Consider the following 16,006-nt stretch of genomic DNA (forward strand, 5'->3'; position numbering starts at 1 on the left):
ACAACCGCCATTCGCCACTAAGTGGCGGTGACGTCACCACGACGCTTGTGCCAGGCCATGTGCACCTTGAGGCACACACAGTCACGCAGACACACACAGATAAAGATCCCCCGTATAGCCTTAACAGACTGTAGGGGCAAGTGCTGTTAGCGAGCACCTATGAAGGCCGGCACGGCACACGAAGGGGTGGGTGGCCAGCGCCACGCCCGACCGCCTTTGTCTCCCCCAGTGGCGATGTTTACACACCGCACCAGGTACTCATTTGAGGCTGAGTCGACCTAGGGGAGGCCCGGGGCCGGTTCAGATAATCGTCACCGGTGTTGGCAGTGAGCGGGAATCGAACCCGGGTCGCCAGGTTCGTAGAGCGGCGCGCTGACCGCTGCACCACCGCTCCCCACCTGCATGCACGAACAATCACTTACAAAGACAAAGATCCCCCGTGTAGCCTTCATTGACTGTTCGGGCAAGTTCCGCTGTTTAGGGAGCACCTATTGGGGGGGGGGGGGGGGCTGTGGTACACGAAGAGTTTAGGTGACCAGCACAAACGCGCGCGCACATACACACGCACACACGTGTGCACATGCATAGATACGTACGTACATGTAATACGTTTTTCGGTGGCAATACGAGGCTTACAGATGATGAGGGTGTGTTTACGTGTACAGTATAGGGTAGAGGGTTCGTGTTGGGAAAGCATAGAGAGCGGAGAGATGTTCTTGTGTACAACACCACTTGTTCTGTCCTGTAATGTGACGAACAAAAAAGGTCCCCCGTATAGCCTTCATAGACTTTTGGGGCAAGTGCTGCTAAATGAGCACCTTTGAAGATCGGCACGGCGCACAAGGTGGGGGGGGGGGGGGGTGCGTGGAGAGCACCACGCCCGGCCGCCTTTGTCTCTCCAGTGGCGATCCTTACACGACGCATCATGTAGTAATTTGAGGCTGAGTCTACCTAGGGGAGGCCCAGGATCAGATCAATCTCCACTGGCGATGGTCGTGAGCGGGAATCGTAGTCGGGACGCCGGGTTCGCAGCGCAGAGCGCAAACCACTGCACCACCGCAACCTAACACCACTGTGTGTGTCTGTATGTGCGTCTGTGTGTGTCTGTGCGTGTGTGCGTCTGTGTGTGTCTGTATGTGTGTGTGTGCGTCTGTGCGTGAATGCGTCTGTGTGTGTGTCTGTGTGCGTCTATGTGTGTGTGCGTGCGTCTGTGTGTGTGCGTCTATGTGTGTGTGTGCGTCTGTGTGTGAATGCCGTCTCTGAATGCGTCTGTGCATGCGTGCGTGCGTGTCCGGCTGTCTGTGTCTTTTGTGCACGTGCGCGTGATATATGTCGGACGTCTGTGTGTGTGTGCTTCTGTGTGTGCGGGAACACGTCCGTGCGTGCATCTGTGTTTATTTGCGTATGTGCACGCGTGTGATGTGTGTAAACACGTCTGCACATTCACGGTGTGCTTCTGGATTGTGTCTTCGGCGTGTCTCTGTACGCGTGCGAATGGATCTGCGTTGTATACGTCAGTCTGCGTGAGCATATTGAGTGTACACGCCTCTATGTGTGTGTGCCTCTGCGACTTGGTTCAAGGCTTTATGGGGCATCTTTGTCTTTGGCGTGTCCTGCATTTGGCTGCGATAGTGCTGAACTCCCCGTGCGCGCACACGCACATACCCACACGTACACCCGCACATACAAAGATCCCCCGCATGGCCTTTACCAGGCTTGGGGCAAGTGCTGTTAGCGAGCACATATCCCCACATCCACACACACCCCCCCTACTGAGTACATACACAGTCTTACACACACCTTACACACAACGCCCACAAACGCACGCGACCTCAAAGAAGACAAAGACGCACGCACAGGAGGTGGGTATGGGTCTCCATCGTGGTGCCGTTTTCACACCGCACCAGGTACTCGTTTACGGCTGAGTCGACCTAGGGGGAGGTCCCGGTTCAGATATTGGTCGTCTGTGTTGACTGATAGCAGGAAACGAACTCGGGTCACCGGGTTCGTAGCGCTAACAGCTGCACTACCGCAACCCGCCCCCCCCCCACATTCGAAGACAAATATGCCCCCGTGTAGCCTCACCAGACTGTAGGGGCAAGTGCTGTTAGCGAGCACCTATGAAGGCCGGCACGGCACACGAGGGGGTGGGTGGCCAGAGCCATGCCCGGCCGCCTTTGTCTCCCCAGTGGCGATGTTTACACACCACAACCAGCTACTCATTTGAGGCTGAGTCGACCTAGGGGAGGCCCAGGACCGCTTCAGATAATCGTCACCGGTGTTGGCCGTGAGGGGGAATCGAACTCGGGCCGCCGGGTTCGTAGCGAAGCGCGCTAACCGCTGCACCACCGCTCAATCACGCGCACCCACTCCCACATACCTCTACATACACACACCCGCACACCCCCACACACACCCCCACACACCCCCACACACAGACACACCCGCACACACACACCCGCACACACACACACCCGCACACACACCCGCACACCCCCACACACACACCCCCACACACACCCACCTACACCCCCCCACACACACACCCACACCCCCCCACACACACACCCACACACCCCCACCCACACACCCCCACACACACTCGCACACACACACACCCCCACACACACCCCCAAACACACACACCTACACACACCCCACACCCCCCCACACACACACCCCTACACACACCCCCGCACACACACACCCGCACACCCTCACACACCCGCACGCCCACCCTCACACACCCGCACGCCCCCACACACACCCGCACACCCGTACACCCCTACACACACCCGCACACCCCCACACACACCCGCACACACACATCCACACCCGCACACCCCCACACACACCCACACACACACCTGCACACACCCACACACACACCCGCACACACCCACACACACACCCCCACACCCCCACACACACAGCCACACACCCCCACACACACCCCCACACACAAAGACAAAGTTCCCCCGTATAGCCTTAACAGACTGTAGGGGCAAGTGCTGTTAGCGAGCACCCCCACACACCCCCACACACCCCCACACACACAGCCACACACCCCCACACACACACCCCCCCACACACACAGCCACACCCCCCACACACACCCCCACACACACAGCCACACACCCCCACACACACAGCCACACACCCCCACACACACCCGCACACACCCACACACACACAGCCACACACCCCCACAGCCACACACACACACCCCCACACACACACACCCCCACACACACACACCCATACACACACCCATACACACACCCATACACACCCCCACACACACAGCCACACCCCCCCCCACACACACTCCCACACCCCCCCACACACACCCCCCCACACACACACCCCCACACACACACCCACACAGCCGCACACCCCCACGCACACACCCGCACACAGCCACACACCCCCACACACACACCCAAAGACAAAGTTCCCCTGTATAGCCTTAACAGACTGTAGGGGCAAGTGCTGTTAGCGAGCACCCCCACACACCCCCACACACCCCCACACACACATCCACACACCCCCACACACACACAGCCACACACCCCCACAGCCACACACACATACACCCGCACACCCCCACACACACACAGCCACACACCCCCACACACACACAGCCACACACCCCCACACACACGCGCGCGTCCTTCTATCCGCCGTCTCGGCTCTCACGTTCGCGTCCCCCGACTCGAGAAGTCGACAGCGGCGACGACGACACACAACACACAAACAACACACACACAACACACCACACACACCACACGTGTCGCAACTTCTTTAGCGAGAGGGAGCGGGTTCGCGAAGACGGGTCGCCTATTCCCCGTTCCACCACACGCACCTCCCCCACCTCCCATTACTTTCCTTACCCCCCCCCCCCCATCATACATAGAGCCCCCCCCCCATCATACATACATAGAGCCCCCCCCCCCTTCTCTCCGCTGCTCCTGCTACTCTCTCTCAGCAACTTCGTGGCTGCTCCCCTCCACGACCCACACAGACGAACGCCACTACCACCAAACAACCCTCCCCCTCCCATCGCCGCCACCGCCTCTCCCCCCCCCTTCCCCTCACTCTCTCACATCCCCTCTCCCCGGTCTACCACCACCACCACCACCAACCACCACACCCCTCCAAGCCAGCCTCCATTCTCCTCCCAAGATTCACATCGGCGGGCGTTGAAACCACTACGGCCAGATTGTAGCACGCGCGCGCGCACACACACACACACAGGCGACACACACGCACACGCAGACACAGACCGCACGCACACACACACACAGACACAGGCGCACACAGACACAGCGCCCGGGGCCAGCAGGCGCGACTTGGGAGTCGCAGTTGGGGCGACGCGGGGCAGGACGAGACCCACTCCTCCTCCTCCTCCGTCGTCACTGCAGCCCGTACCGGTCGTCACAATTAATAAAACAGTTGCCTAAGTATATACAAATGCTGCGTGTACAATATTGTACGTACAGAGGGATGGGCGATCGGCTAGCTTAGCTTCGAAGGATTTTTATTTGCGGTATATATATTTTAAAAAAATACTTTTAATTCCATGAGGATTTTTTTTTGATGTGGTTGTACATGCGGAGAGAGTGAAAGAGGCACGTCCAGGTTATATATATGAGTTCAGTATTCAATGCAGGCTTTGCCAATCACTTAACACGAGGAAGGATATCATTATAATTATTAATTATTCTTGTGAATTGTGAGATCAACCCACCGCTACCGGGTTTTTTTCCAAGCAAGGATTTACGCGGACAGCCCCACCAACCACGGAAGCCGAGCAAGCAAGATACATTGAGCCAAACACGTGAAGCAAGAAGACGAGACGACAAGTGAATTTAAACATCCGTAGCAACTAACAATCAACGACTCGACGGAACTCAAGAAGACACCTTTTTTGAGTTATCTCCATTATTCTTGTGCGTTATTATCTTATATATATAAAATAACAATTGAATTTTTTTTAAATAAGTTTAATGTATTTATGCTACGCTATACAGTTGCAATAGGCTGGACAAATCGAGAGAAGATCGGCATTTAAAGGAATACATCTGTGTTTGCGTATATATTTACAGTGTTTTTTTAAATACTTTTTTTTAATCTGAAGAGAAAAACGAAAGTTTGCCAAAATATCAGCGTCACCAGCGATGTATTCGCCGCTCTGTCTAACTCAGGTAAGTGAGTTCACCTCGATTCGTATGATTGTATTATTGATTTTTTTGTTTGTTAAAGTACAGCGTTGCATTTTGGAGGGTCTTGTGTTTGTGTTGCTGTTATCACATGGATCCTCACTCCCTTTACAATGCCATCCAATCTTGCTAATAATTCTGCTGCTGCTGCTGGATGTTCGCCTGTTAGTGAGATGATGAAGTTTGTGCTGTCATGATAAACGTTCAATTGTATTCTGCCAATAGTGATAGCAAGTATATTACACACCCATCGTGTCCACGTGTGAATGTACACGTGTGTGTGTGTTCTCCATTGTGGGTAGCGGTAGTGTAGTGGTTAGCCGGGCGAACCGAATTCGATTCCCCGCTCACAGTCAACATCGGTGACGGATATCTGAACCGGTCCTTGGATCTCCCCTAGATCGATTCGGCCTTAAGTGAGTAGCTGGTGCGATGTGTTAACACCACCACCAACCACCACCGGGGAGATAAAGGCGTTCGGGCGTGGTGATGTTCCACCAAATGATCTCGTGTGCCGTGTCGGCCTTCATAGCTGCTCGCCAACTGTTTGTTAAAGTCTATACGGCTTGGGTGGGGTGGGGGGAATCTGTCGTATTGGCCTCAAAGTGCACCTAGCTTGGCACAATCGCTGCGGTGACATCACTGCCACAGAGTTTCGACTGGCCGACTTGCTGTGTAATTACAATGCCGTCCATTCACGTCGCCCCCCCTCCTCCTCCTCTCCTCCTCCTTTGAGTGAACGCGAACTTGGGTATCCCACGAGCGTGACTTACATAATGTGTTTGTGGATCAATTGAGAGAGTGCGAGACACACAGCAGCAGCAGAGTGTGATGAAGTGAGTGAGCCTGGCCTCCCGGGCCACGTGTGCCGTGCAGTCGGACGGACTAAGCAGTCTGTGGAAGCCGGTGGTCGACCTCGCACCACCCGTTTGCTAAAGCGGTGTAACTGCAGCTCACAAATGCTGCAGGCGAAAAATTTTTTTTGAACTTCTACAAACGTGACAATTGATGAACGACCAACGCCGTGACTTTTTTTTCATCACGAGCGCGAACTTTTTGTTTTTTTGAGACAAGCAAGATGGAGGGGGTGGGTGGTGGTGGTTGTTGTTGTTGGTGATACTTGTGTTGTTATAGGCATTGCGTGATTAAAAACATTCGTTTGGCGATTCCCCTGCACGGCGTTGAACGGGATCTCTCGTAACGCTGCGGTTGTGAATTCACTTGTAAAGGAGGGAGACACGCGCGCACGTGGCGATCCGACATGTACGATGATCACACGTTGAACGCACGAACTTTTTGTTGTTGCAGGTCAAACTTTTTTGACACTACCATGTATATGTATATATGTACCCGTCGTACAGCTCTACACTTTCTCTAAGGCCACTGCGTTAAGGGTTGAAACTATTGGCGTGACTTATGACTTCCCACGCGCTTATTAAAAATGGATATCAATCAATCACCCTCATGATGCCCGTGTACAGTAAATTACCTTTACAGTTACTTAGATAGCAAAAGCTTGAATGGTGCTATTCATTATTTTATCGATCCTTTTCATGTGTGTTTCTGCATCAGTAAAGAGTACGTCTCTTATTAACATTTCTTATATGCTGTTATTCGACTTTTATATTATGTGTTTGTCTTTGTGTGTATACGGTATGTATTTAGTTACGTCTGTGTTCATTATTTGTAGGTACGTGTAGGCACGTATAAAATTAACATTACTTTATACACTGTAACTCATACAATAATATGTTATACACGTACGTTTCTGAGAGCTTGGAAAACTTACATACTGCTTCGAGTCAAATGCTTTTCATTTGTCTTAAAAAGTCTAGACACCATTGTATTTGAACGTGTGTTTGTCCGATGGTAGAGAAACCTTTCCTAAATTATTCTTCACGACATCTATAGTATGAATGTGCATATATCTATAGGATTGTGAGAGCTTGGATAATTGCATCAGCTTCGCTTTTTTAATCATGCTGCATTATTAGACAGTCTCCGAAGGCTAGGCCCGATGGCATTTGAATCCCATTCGTTTCTCGACCATCGATATGTAGAGAGGCCTTTATTAAATCTATCTTTCAAGTGTATGTACATGTATTATTCACAATGGTGCTGCAGTATTCATTTTGGTTTAATGCGTAGTAGGCTTTTGTGATCAATATCTATAATTTGGTTTCTGGGTTAGATCGCCAAAAATAACAGGTCCCTGCAGGGTGGGCTGGTAGGAACATTGGAATTTTTCACTTCGTTAAAGTATTGAAAGGGGACGGACGGACGGACACATTGATCTATTGCAGGCTGGTACACGCAGTTTGCAACTTCGTTCCTATCAGTATAAATGTGTCGTTAAACCCGCCACCACCCGTCACAGCCAGTTAGTGAAGTTTGTCGCGTAAATAAAACGTGCCAATTCGTTACGAGTTGATTTGGAGAGTAAAGCCACAACCTTTACAATTCGAGTACGGCACAAACTGTTGTGGGTTTTACTCTCCCGCACACCGGTGGGCCGTACGAGTAACGAATTGGCACGTTCTGTCTACGTGACAAACCTCACTAATTGGCTGTGTCGGGTGGTGGCGGGTTTAACGACACATTTATATTTACGCGAACTAACCCCAGTATTCATGACAATGATTGTTGTTGGCTCATGTGGTCCCGTCTCCAGCAGAAATAAAGAGGCATGTGTACACAGTTTAACTGCAGCAGACAAACAATTCCACCCCTACCTCATGAATGCATTTGCTGCAATCTTCCCGAGAAATCTTGGTGTGGGGGTTGTGAACGTTGGCGTGAAGAGTTTGACCAGAGTTGAGGTTTAACACAAGGTCACACATCACGCGTGTGCTTTTTGTGTGTGTGTGTGCGCGCGCGCGCAACGTCTGTGAGCGTGGTTCAGGATGTGAATAATTAGTCCAAAATACTGTATATTAAATAATACCCACCTTTAAGTTTGCTCAAAGATAAATTTCCCTTCTCAGAAACTCGTGACGTGCGCATGTGCCCAGACACTCTTTGATTTAACGCATTCATATTTGGCAAGGGCATGGATTTGTTTAAAAAAAGAAAATGGTTCGTAAAAACTTTGGAACCTAACACTTCGTGAATTAATAGCGCAGCATTTTTTTTTGCAAACAGAGAGAGAGAGAGCGGGCCCTAAATGTACAGTTTATAGTAATTCCCAAACTTGCCTTGCAACAATGCGTTGATTGTGAGGTTGTGCACAGGCGTAGTACAGTCTTGGAATTTCAACGTTGCCCATTATCCCGTGCCAACTTTGCTGGGAGTGAAGATGCACAGTGCAAGTTGAACGTGGTTGTGCGGTGCATTTCATAAACATAGTCGGGTTTTTTTTTTACAAAAAAGGGTTCGTTTCCGTTAACTTAGAAAATTCATAAGTGCCTTAAGAGAAAAAAATGCTTTCAAGCGGTCACGATAAGACTTTCGTAATGGTTTATTTTCAAATATATTTTAAGGACAATTGATACCGTTCGTTCTAGGCTCGTGCTCCTCTGCGCATTGATTGACTGTAATAGTACGAAGCGAAGAGGCTTCAGTAATTGGCCGTGATGTTTATCTCATTAAAACCGGCAATTTGCCACCAGCGGCAAGTATGTATATGTTATGTGTCTGTGTGTGGAGAGCGGTGGCGCAGCGGTTAGCGGCCAGAGTTGGATTCCCGCTCACGGCAAACCCAGGGGCGATTGTCTCAACCGGTCCTGGGCCTCTCCGAGGTCTACTCGGCCTAAAACGAGACAAAGACGGCCGGGCGTGGTTGCTGGTCACCAACCCACTTCGCGTGACGTGCCGGTCTTCACAGATGCTCGCGATCAGCACTTGTCCCAAACAGTGTGTTCAGGCTACACGTGGGATCTTCATCTTGTGTCCGTGTGTGTGTGAGAGAGAGACCTGTGCTGGATTACAGAACGTGTGTGTATTTGTAGTTTGAGACGAAACAAAAAGACAAAGATCCCCCGCATAGCCTGAAGTGACTATTGGGGCAAGTGCTGCTAGCGAGCACCTATGAAGGCCAGAACAGCACGCGAGGGGGTGGCCAGAACCACGCCCGGCCGCCTTTGTCTTTCTAGCGGCGACGTTTACACAGCACCAGGGGCATAGTCGACCTCGGGGAGAGGCTCAGAACCAGTTCATGTAAGAGGTCACTGTTGGCCGTGAACGGGAATCGAACTCGGATCGCTGTGTTCGTAGCGCAGTGTGCGCGTGTATCTTGTGCACACAGCTTGCGAGTTACCATTCATCATGCTGTACGCGTGTGACTTCTGTTGGATAGGATACCGTGTGTCGATTTAGTCACACACACATAACACGACGTGCCCTTGTCACAATAACTTTGACAGAGCCGATCTCCACCATTTATAACATTTTGTAGAGTCTTATGAAGTAGCGTTGTCTCCATGCATGCTGTGTTGTTGTGTGTGTGTGACAGTAGATGATGTGCGTTACTGTGTTAAGTTTGAGACGAATAAAAAAGGACAAAGATCCCTCCCTCCTGTGTAGCCTGTAACAGACTGTTGGGGCAAGTGCTGTTAGCGAGCACCTATGAAGGCCGGCACGGCACACGATGGGGGGGGGGGGGGTGGGTAGCAAGCACCACGCCCGACCGCCTTTGTCTCCCCCAGCGGCGACGTTTACACACCGCACCAGGGACTCATTTGAGGCTGAGTCGACTTAGGGGAGGCCCGGGACCGGTTCAGATTATTCGCCACTGTCGTTGGCCATGAGCGGGAATCGAACTCGGGGCTCCAGGGTACGTGGGGCATCGCTAACCGCGACAACTCCCCGCTCCCCCGTGAAGTTCGAGACCCGCAAATCGCATCGCACTCCCTCTGCCACGGCAACTTTTGATTGAGGCTCCCAACTCCGTGATTGGTTTTATTCTGGAATGGTTGGTGTGGGATTCTTGCGAATAGAACTTGACTCTGTTTACCAGGGGCGGGTTATCACAGCTATGTGTGGTTTCTGCTTTTTTTTTGTGCAAAAGGAAATTAAGTCATGCCGCATGAAGATAACACACAGAGGGGGGGGGGGGGGGTTTGTCCATATATATTTATTTTGGAAAATGGGGGGGGGGAGTTTTTGGCTGCATTCCCGACACAACTGAACTTCCAAGAAGTACTGTACACATGTCTGTGTGTTCGTGTGTGTGGGGGAGCGGTAGTGTAGCGGTCAGCGCGCTGCGCTACGAACCTGGTGACCCGAGTTCGATTTCCGCTCACGGCCAACAACATCAGCGACGATTATCTGAACCGGTCCTGGGCCTCCCCTGGGTCGACTCAGCCTCAAATGAGTACCTGGTGCGGTGCGTAAACATCGCCACTCAGGGAGACAAAGGCGGTCGCTTGTGGTGCTGGCCACCCACCCCCTCGTGTGCCGTGCCGGCCTTCAACAAGCGCTCGCTAACAGCACTTGCCCCTACAGTCTGTCACAGGCTACACGGGGGACATTTGTCTGTGTGTGTGTACGTGAGCATGCAACTACGAACCCGGCCCCCGCCAGAGTTCGAGTCACGGTCACGGCCACTTTAAGTCAGTCAGCTCGGCGTGGTCGCGGTGTGTTAAACGTCAGTACTGGGGGGAGAGACGAAGGCGGACGGGCGGGTGTGGTTCTGGTCACCACTACACCCAGGCATTGGTGCGGTTTTTCTAGGCGGCCTTCACTCACGACTGGTGGCAACCACAGCATTGTACGCCGTGCTATCACGAGGCGACCTGTCTGTGCGTGATCTGTGTGTTTGTGTGTTTTGTGAGATCTGTGTGTGAGTATGATCTGTCAGTGTGTTTGTGATCTGTCAGTGTGTTTGTGATCTGTGTGAGTGTGATCTGTGTGTGTGAGTATGATCTCTGTGTGTGTGAGTATGATCTCTGTGTGTGAGTGTGATCTGTGTGTGGGTGTGAGCTGTCTGTGAGTGTGATCTGTGTCTGTGAGTATGATCTGTCAGTGTGTTTGTGATCTGCGTTTGTGTGATCTGTGTGAGTGTGATCTGTGTGTGTGAGTATGATCTCTGTGAGTGTGATCTGTCTGTGTGTGTGTGTGATCTGTCTGTGTGTGTGATCTGTCTGTGTGTGTGAGATCTGTTTCTGTGTGTGTGTGACTTCCACGGTGGACTGGTGTTGCTTTCGAGGCGTCCGGAGTTAAATAATTGTGTTATGCAAGAACTTACGCAACGTTCACCTTAGATGTGACCCACACTGTCGTTCACAAAGTGGAAAACTTTGCTATTTTCGTTACGTAATCCCACGCAATTAAAGAGGAATGTGTAGTATTATTAATACTATTGACGTGTGAAGCGTGTTGAATACGTTACCATAGGCTGACATTAAAAAAAACCTTTCACGAGTAGTGATGGATTCCAGCCCCCCCCTCCCTCCCCATTCGTCATTCCACTGCTGGATGAACGACTCCACCGATATTCTCCTTTGGCCATACTTCACCACGCCGGTCATTGCAGGTTGGCTGAAAGGACAAAGGAAGGAGGGGTGGAGGCGGAGGCTTGGCCAGGGGTGGGGTGTGGGGGGACTCAGATGTCACCCAATCGCCGTGGCCAGGGATGGAACTCATCACGTTCACAAGCGCAGTGCAGCGCTCGTCAAATCCCCCTTCGCACGTCTCAGTTGGCGGCGGTGATGACAGCTTGTGAAGTCAGTGGCCAAGTGCAAGGTGCAATGAGCGGCGCTTTGGTCAGTCCACTGCTGGATGGGGGGGGGGGGGGGGTCTCACTCACGCCGGAGCAGACACAATACAGGTCGAGGAGTCTTGACGTTGAGATGCTTTTCATTGCATGCGTGTGTGTGTGTGTGTCTATGTATGTCTATGAATGGGGGGTAGCAGGTTAGCGCGCTGCGCCACGAAGCGGGCCTACCCGAGTTCGATTCCCGCTCACGGCCACAAACACCGGGTGACGTTTATCTGAACCGGTCCTGGGTCTCCCCACCTGGGTCGACTCGGCCTCAAATGAGTACCTGGCGCGGTGTGTAGTAAACATCGCCACTGGGGAGACAAAGGCGGCCGGGCGTGGTGCCGGCAACCCACCCCCTCGTGTGCCGTGCCGGCCTTCATAGGTGCTCGCTAACAGCACTTGCCCCTTACAGTCTGTTGGTAGGGCTATACGGCGGGGGTGTTTTCTTTCTTTGTTATGAATGCGTGTGTTATAAGCAATGCATGCATGTGTAGTCAAGAAAGTAGGCGTGAGCCATTGACCATGATTTGATACAATTTATCAGACAGTTTGTGCGGCATACCTGCGTAACGCACAGTGCTGATGTACGTTTTTTATTTGTAGTATATATGCGTGTGTGCATGTTTTAATATTGTGTGACAAAACATTACGTGTAAATATGTGTGTATATATGTAGTATATATACACACATTTACACATGTAATTCGTGTATTTGCATTGACATGTCACTCGTATATATTTGTGTTTACGTTCATGTTAGTGTCCTGTATTGCACTACGCTGTTGTACTTGTATGCATGTAAATGCATTCACACATAGATATGCATCAAACCTACATTGATGTGCCTATATGTGCGGAACAATGTATTGTACATATGCATATCGACTTGTGTAATATATATGCATAACAATATTTATAAAATCACATATATGTATGTGATGGTATAGATATACATATATGTTATACACCTCGTGAGTGTATATTATGTATATATACACATATATACACACGATATATACCAATCTGAGCTCAGTGTAACTTGCTGAGTAAATCAATAATGATTTTGTAATAAGTTGTCTTTACACGCACACGTACTATTTATATCATTCTTTCACGTAACATTCATACATACTTACAAACACATGCGTAAACACAACAGTACGATTAGGCTTTTATAAAAGTGTCCTTAACCTGCAATTTTAAAAGCGTAATTTTTTTCTCACAAATTGCATCTCTTGGATATATTTTCGCTCGAGTTGTGGTCGTAGGCAGTCAGTTAATGGCAGAATTAATGTACTCAATTTTATTAAAGCAACTTTAATAAAACATCACACAACAAGCGATCGCAGCATTTTAACAGTTTCCTTGGGACTGCATTATCTTATTTCCCTCCCCCCCCTCCCGCTCTCCTTATTGCGTTTTTTCTGTGGACGGAGTCGATAGAGTTTGGCATCGCGATGGAAAGTTTGCAAGCCACGTAGATGTATATATTTGTTTATATATACACAAAACTGCGCCTGGGCCCCCCTTTTTTTTCCGCTGCGGATGTTTTGAACCCAAGCCGGAGAGCATGGAGGAATCACAGGGGAGCAAATGAGGGGTGGGTGGGTTGGTGGTGGTGGTGGTGGGGGGGTCTCTGGAGTTATTTGAATGTATTTTATATAAACGCGCGTCATTGTGTGTTTGTGTTGAGCTGTATACGTCGCAATGCATGCGCCAAAAGTGTTGTTGTTTTTTAAATATGACGACGATACGTAGCGAAATGGTTTTCGCGAAAATAATTTCATGGGGTTTTGCGTGAGATTATTTTTCACAAATTGGCTCTTTGTGGAAACGTTTCTGCCATATAATTGCAATGCATCTTTTTTTTTTACTACTACTAACGGCGTAAAAAAATATCGATGTTAAATATCAATATCTATAAACATACATGAATCACATTTCTATTAGACCCTCGTGGTGTGGTGCTGCTTCTCCCCCCCCCCCCCCAACGATTCACTCAGCCTCTCTCGCCTCAATGTCTCTCTGCCATCAAGAAGGGCCATTACCCGAAACGTCACCTGTTATGTCATTTTGCCCTCTGGTAGGGAAGCGTGATCGACGAATCTGTTGAGGTTTAGTTGTTGGTGCGACTGCCAACATTATGCCACGTTATTTTGGCGGCTATAAGAACGGCGCCTTATTGATTTTGTGTAAACAAAAGTTGCTACATTCGCTTAATGCCATTACAAGTCAGAAAAACGCGAATGTCTTTGTTCAATATATTTCTAATTGATGCTCAAGTATTTTTGTTTTCATCTGCAATGCAGTTTTTTTTTGCAACGTCAGTCAGTCAACTAATGGTCCTTTTTAATCTGACTTTGTCACTAAAACCACATCCATTTTCCCGCCAAATCACCCACTTGCCAAAAAGTGCCCGAGCATTTGTCGAGAATTCTCCTTATTCATAATTTAATTAACGTCACATCAAAATTTTGTTCCGCAAAAAAAAAACCAAAACCGAAACACTTCATCGTCGGCTTTCGCGCCCGTGCACTTTGTTCTCCGACTTATACAATTTTTTTACAAAGCTTATCTTTGTGTTGCCAACCCTTGTTGAAACGTCGCTGCCGCATGCCTCTATCCGCACCGAGGCTTAGCGGAGCAGAATGCCATCTTCACGGTGAGCCTACGCGGAACGAACGAACAAACGTTCATCGACAAACTTTCAGCAAGCGCTTCGATTTCAAACGGGTTAACATGTCGTCCGTTTTTTTTTTTTCCACAACGTCGCATATGAAATAGACGTCCTTGTCTTGCGTGAGGTTGCCTGTCGTGGTCTTCTTACCGCTCGCGCACTTCGCGAGCGTTCCGCTGCTAAGTTCTACAAAGCAATTTGTGATGTCCAGCGAGATCAATTTTGCTCAGCTGTGCAAGCTCCTTTCTTTTTTTACTTGCCTGTGCCCGTTAGGTGAAGAGGCATGGAGCCACCTTCGTCGTCGGCATTTTTAAGGCGTCAATAAAATGGGAATAAAAATCTAATTATTAATCCAATACCAGGGCGCTTCATAAAGCACCATGTACCGAGAGAGAGAGAGAGAGAAAACGTTACAGGGTAAAGAAAGTGCACGTGTTTTTCCTGGCTCAGTCCTGAACATTTTTAATATGACGTTTCTCCTCTCTGTTTGTAGTTTCAATAAATAATCGCGCATTTGTGATGTCCTTCCAGTGACAATACAGCGGTTGCTTTGTGACATGAAGCACTGAATGGTTCCATTTAATTGTCTTCTTCGCGAATATTTTCCTGTAGGTTGACATTTTTTTACTACGATTATATGCGCGCACGTATTTGCATTTAATTGTCTGCAGTTCTACAAAAAATGTATTCATCGCGGAAATCTTGCAATGCAAAGCTGCGAAGGTAATTTTTGTTTGCTTGCGTGAGTGTACATCTCAGATGTGGCTGCGGTCTTGGGGTGGCACGGCTAGCATTCAGCAGCAGATTCACCATGGCTGGCGATAACGATGGCATTCCAAATGAACAACTTAACTTATTTTGGTAATCTGCCGCCGCACCCACTTATCCACTTAATTTCGTCTGGAATGATTTTTCACGCTTTAGCGACAACAACAAAAACGTGACCGCAAATGTGAATTAGCAGCAGCAGCAGCAGCGTCACTTTAGCGGAGCAACGCAAGAGGCGTGGTGTTAAAGAAAAAAATACCTCCAAATGCACCGACACCAACATCCATATCATGTTTTTTACACATACACACCAGTTAATTCCCACGGACGCTCCCTATCCATGCGATTGTTATTCTAATATACCAGGGTGCCGCAAAGTATGTTTTTTTTCTACTCTTAATCTGATATTTGAAAACTATTATTATTACTTTTACTATTTTTTCGGCTTTGTCACAATACAATGGTTAGTGCAGTGGAACTTGCAATCCCAGAAGTTGCACTCATTACACAGAAAGTGTTGCTACAAAGCAACCGCAACACCTTGCTGAGCTGGTCAAGGAACATAAAGCATCATGCGAACTCTCACGGTCATCCCCGCTAGCAGCAGCGACAGCGGCTTTTGGCTCACCATCGAACAAA

The 16,006-nt window shown here is 49.5% G+C and overlaps 1 protein-coding gene across 12 annotated transcripts in view; it reads left to right on the forward strand.

Moving 5' to 3' along the window:
* The window catches only part of LOC116948931 (nuclear factor 1 A-type), a 387,014-nt gene that overhangs the window by 169,379 nt on the left and 201,629 nt on the right, over positions 1–16,006 (forward strand). Inside the window, exon 1 of one of the 12 annotated variants that reach the window (XM_076071907.1) lies at positions 4,192–5,207. The exons of the other annotated variants lie outside the window; for them this stretch is intronic. Within the exon in view, the coding sequence (XP_075928022.1) occupies positions 5,181–5,207 (27 nt within the window). The 5' untranslated portion in view covers positions 4,192–5,180. Of the gene's footprint in view, positions 1–4,191; positions 5,208–16,006 lie in introns of those variants that run through there. 12 annotated transcript variants of the gene reach the window in all.

This window comes from Petromyzon marinus, chromosome 35 (genome assembly GCF_048934315.1).
Source record: "Petromyzon marinus isolate PM22_M1 ecotype Great Lakes invasive population chromosome 35, UKy_Petmar_22M1.pri1.0, whole genome shotgun sequence".
NCBI classification, from domain to species: Eukaryota; Metazoa; Chordata; class Hyperoartia; order Petromyzontiformes; family Petromyzontidae; genus Petromyzon; species Petromyzon marinus.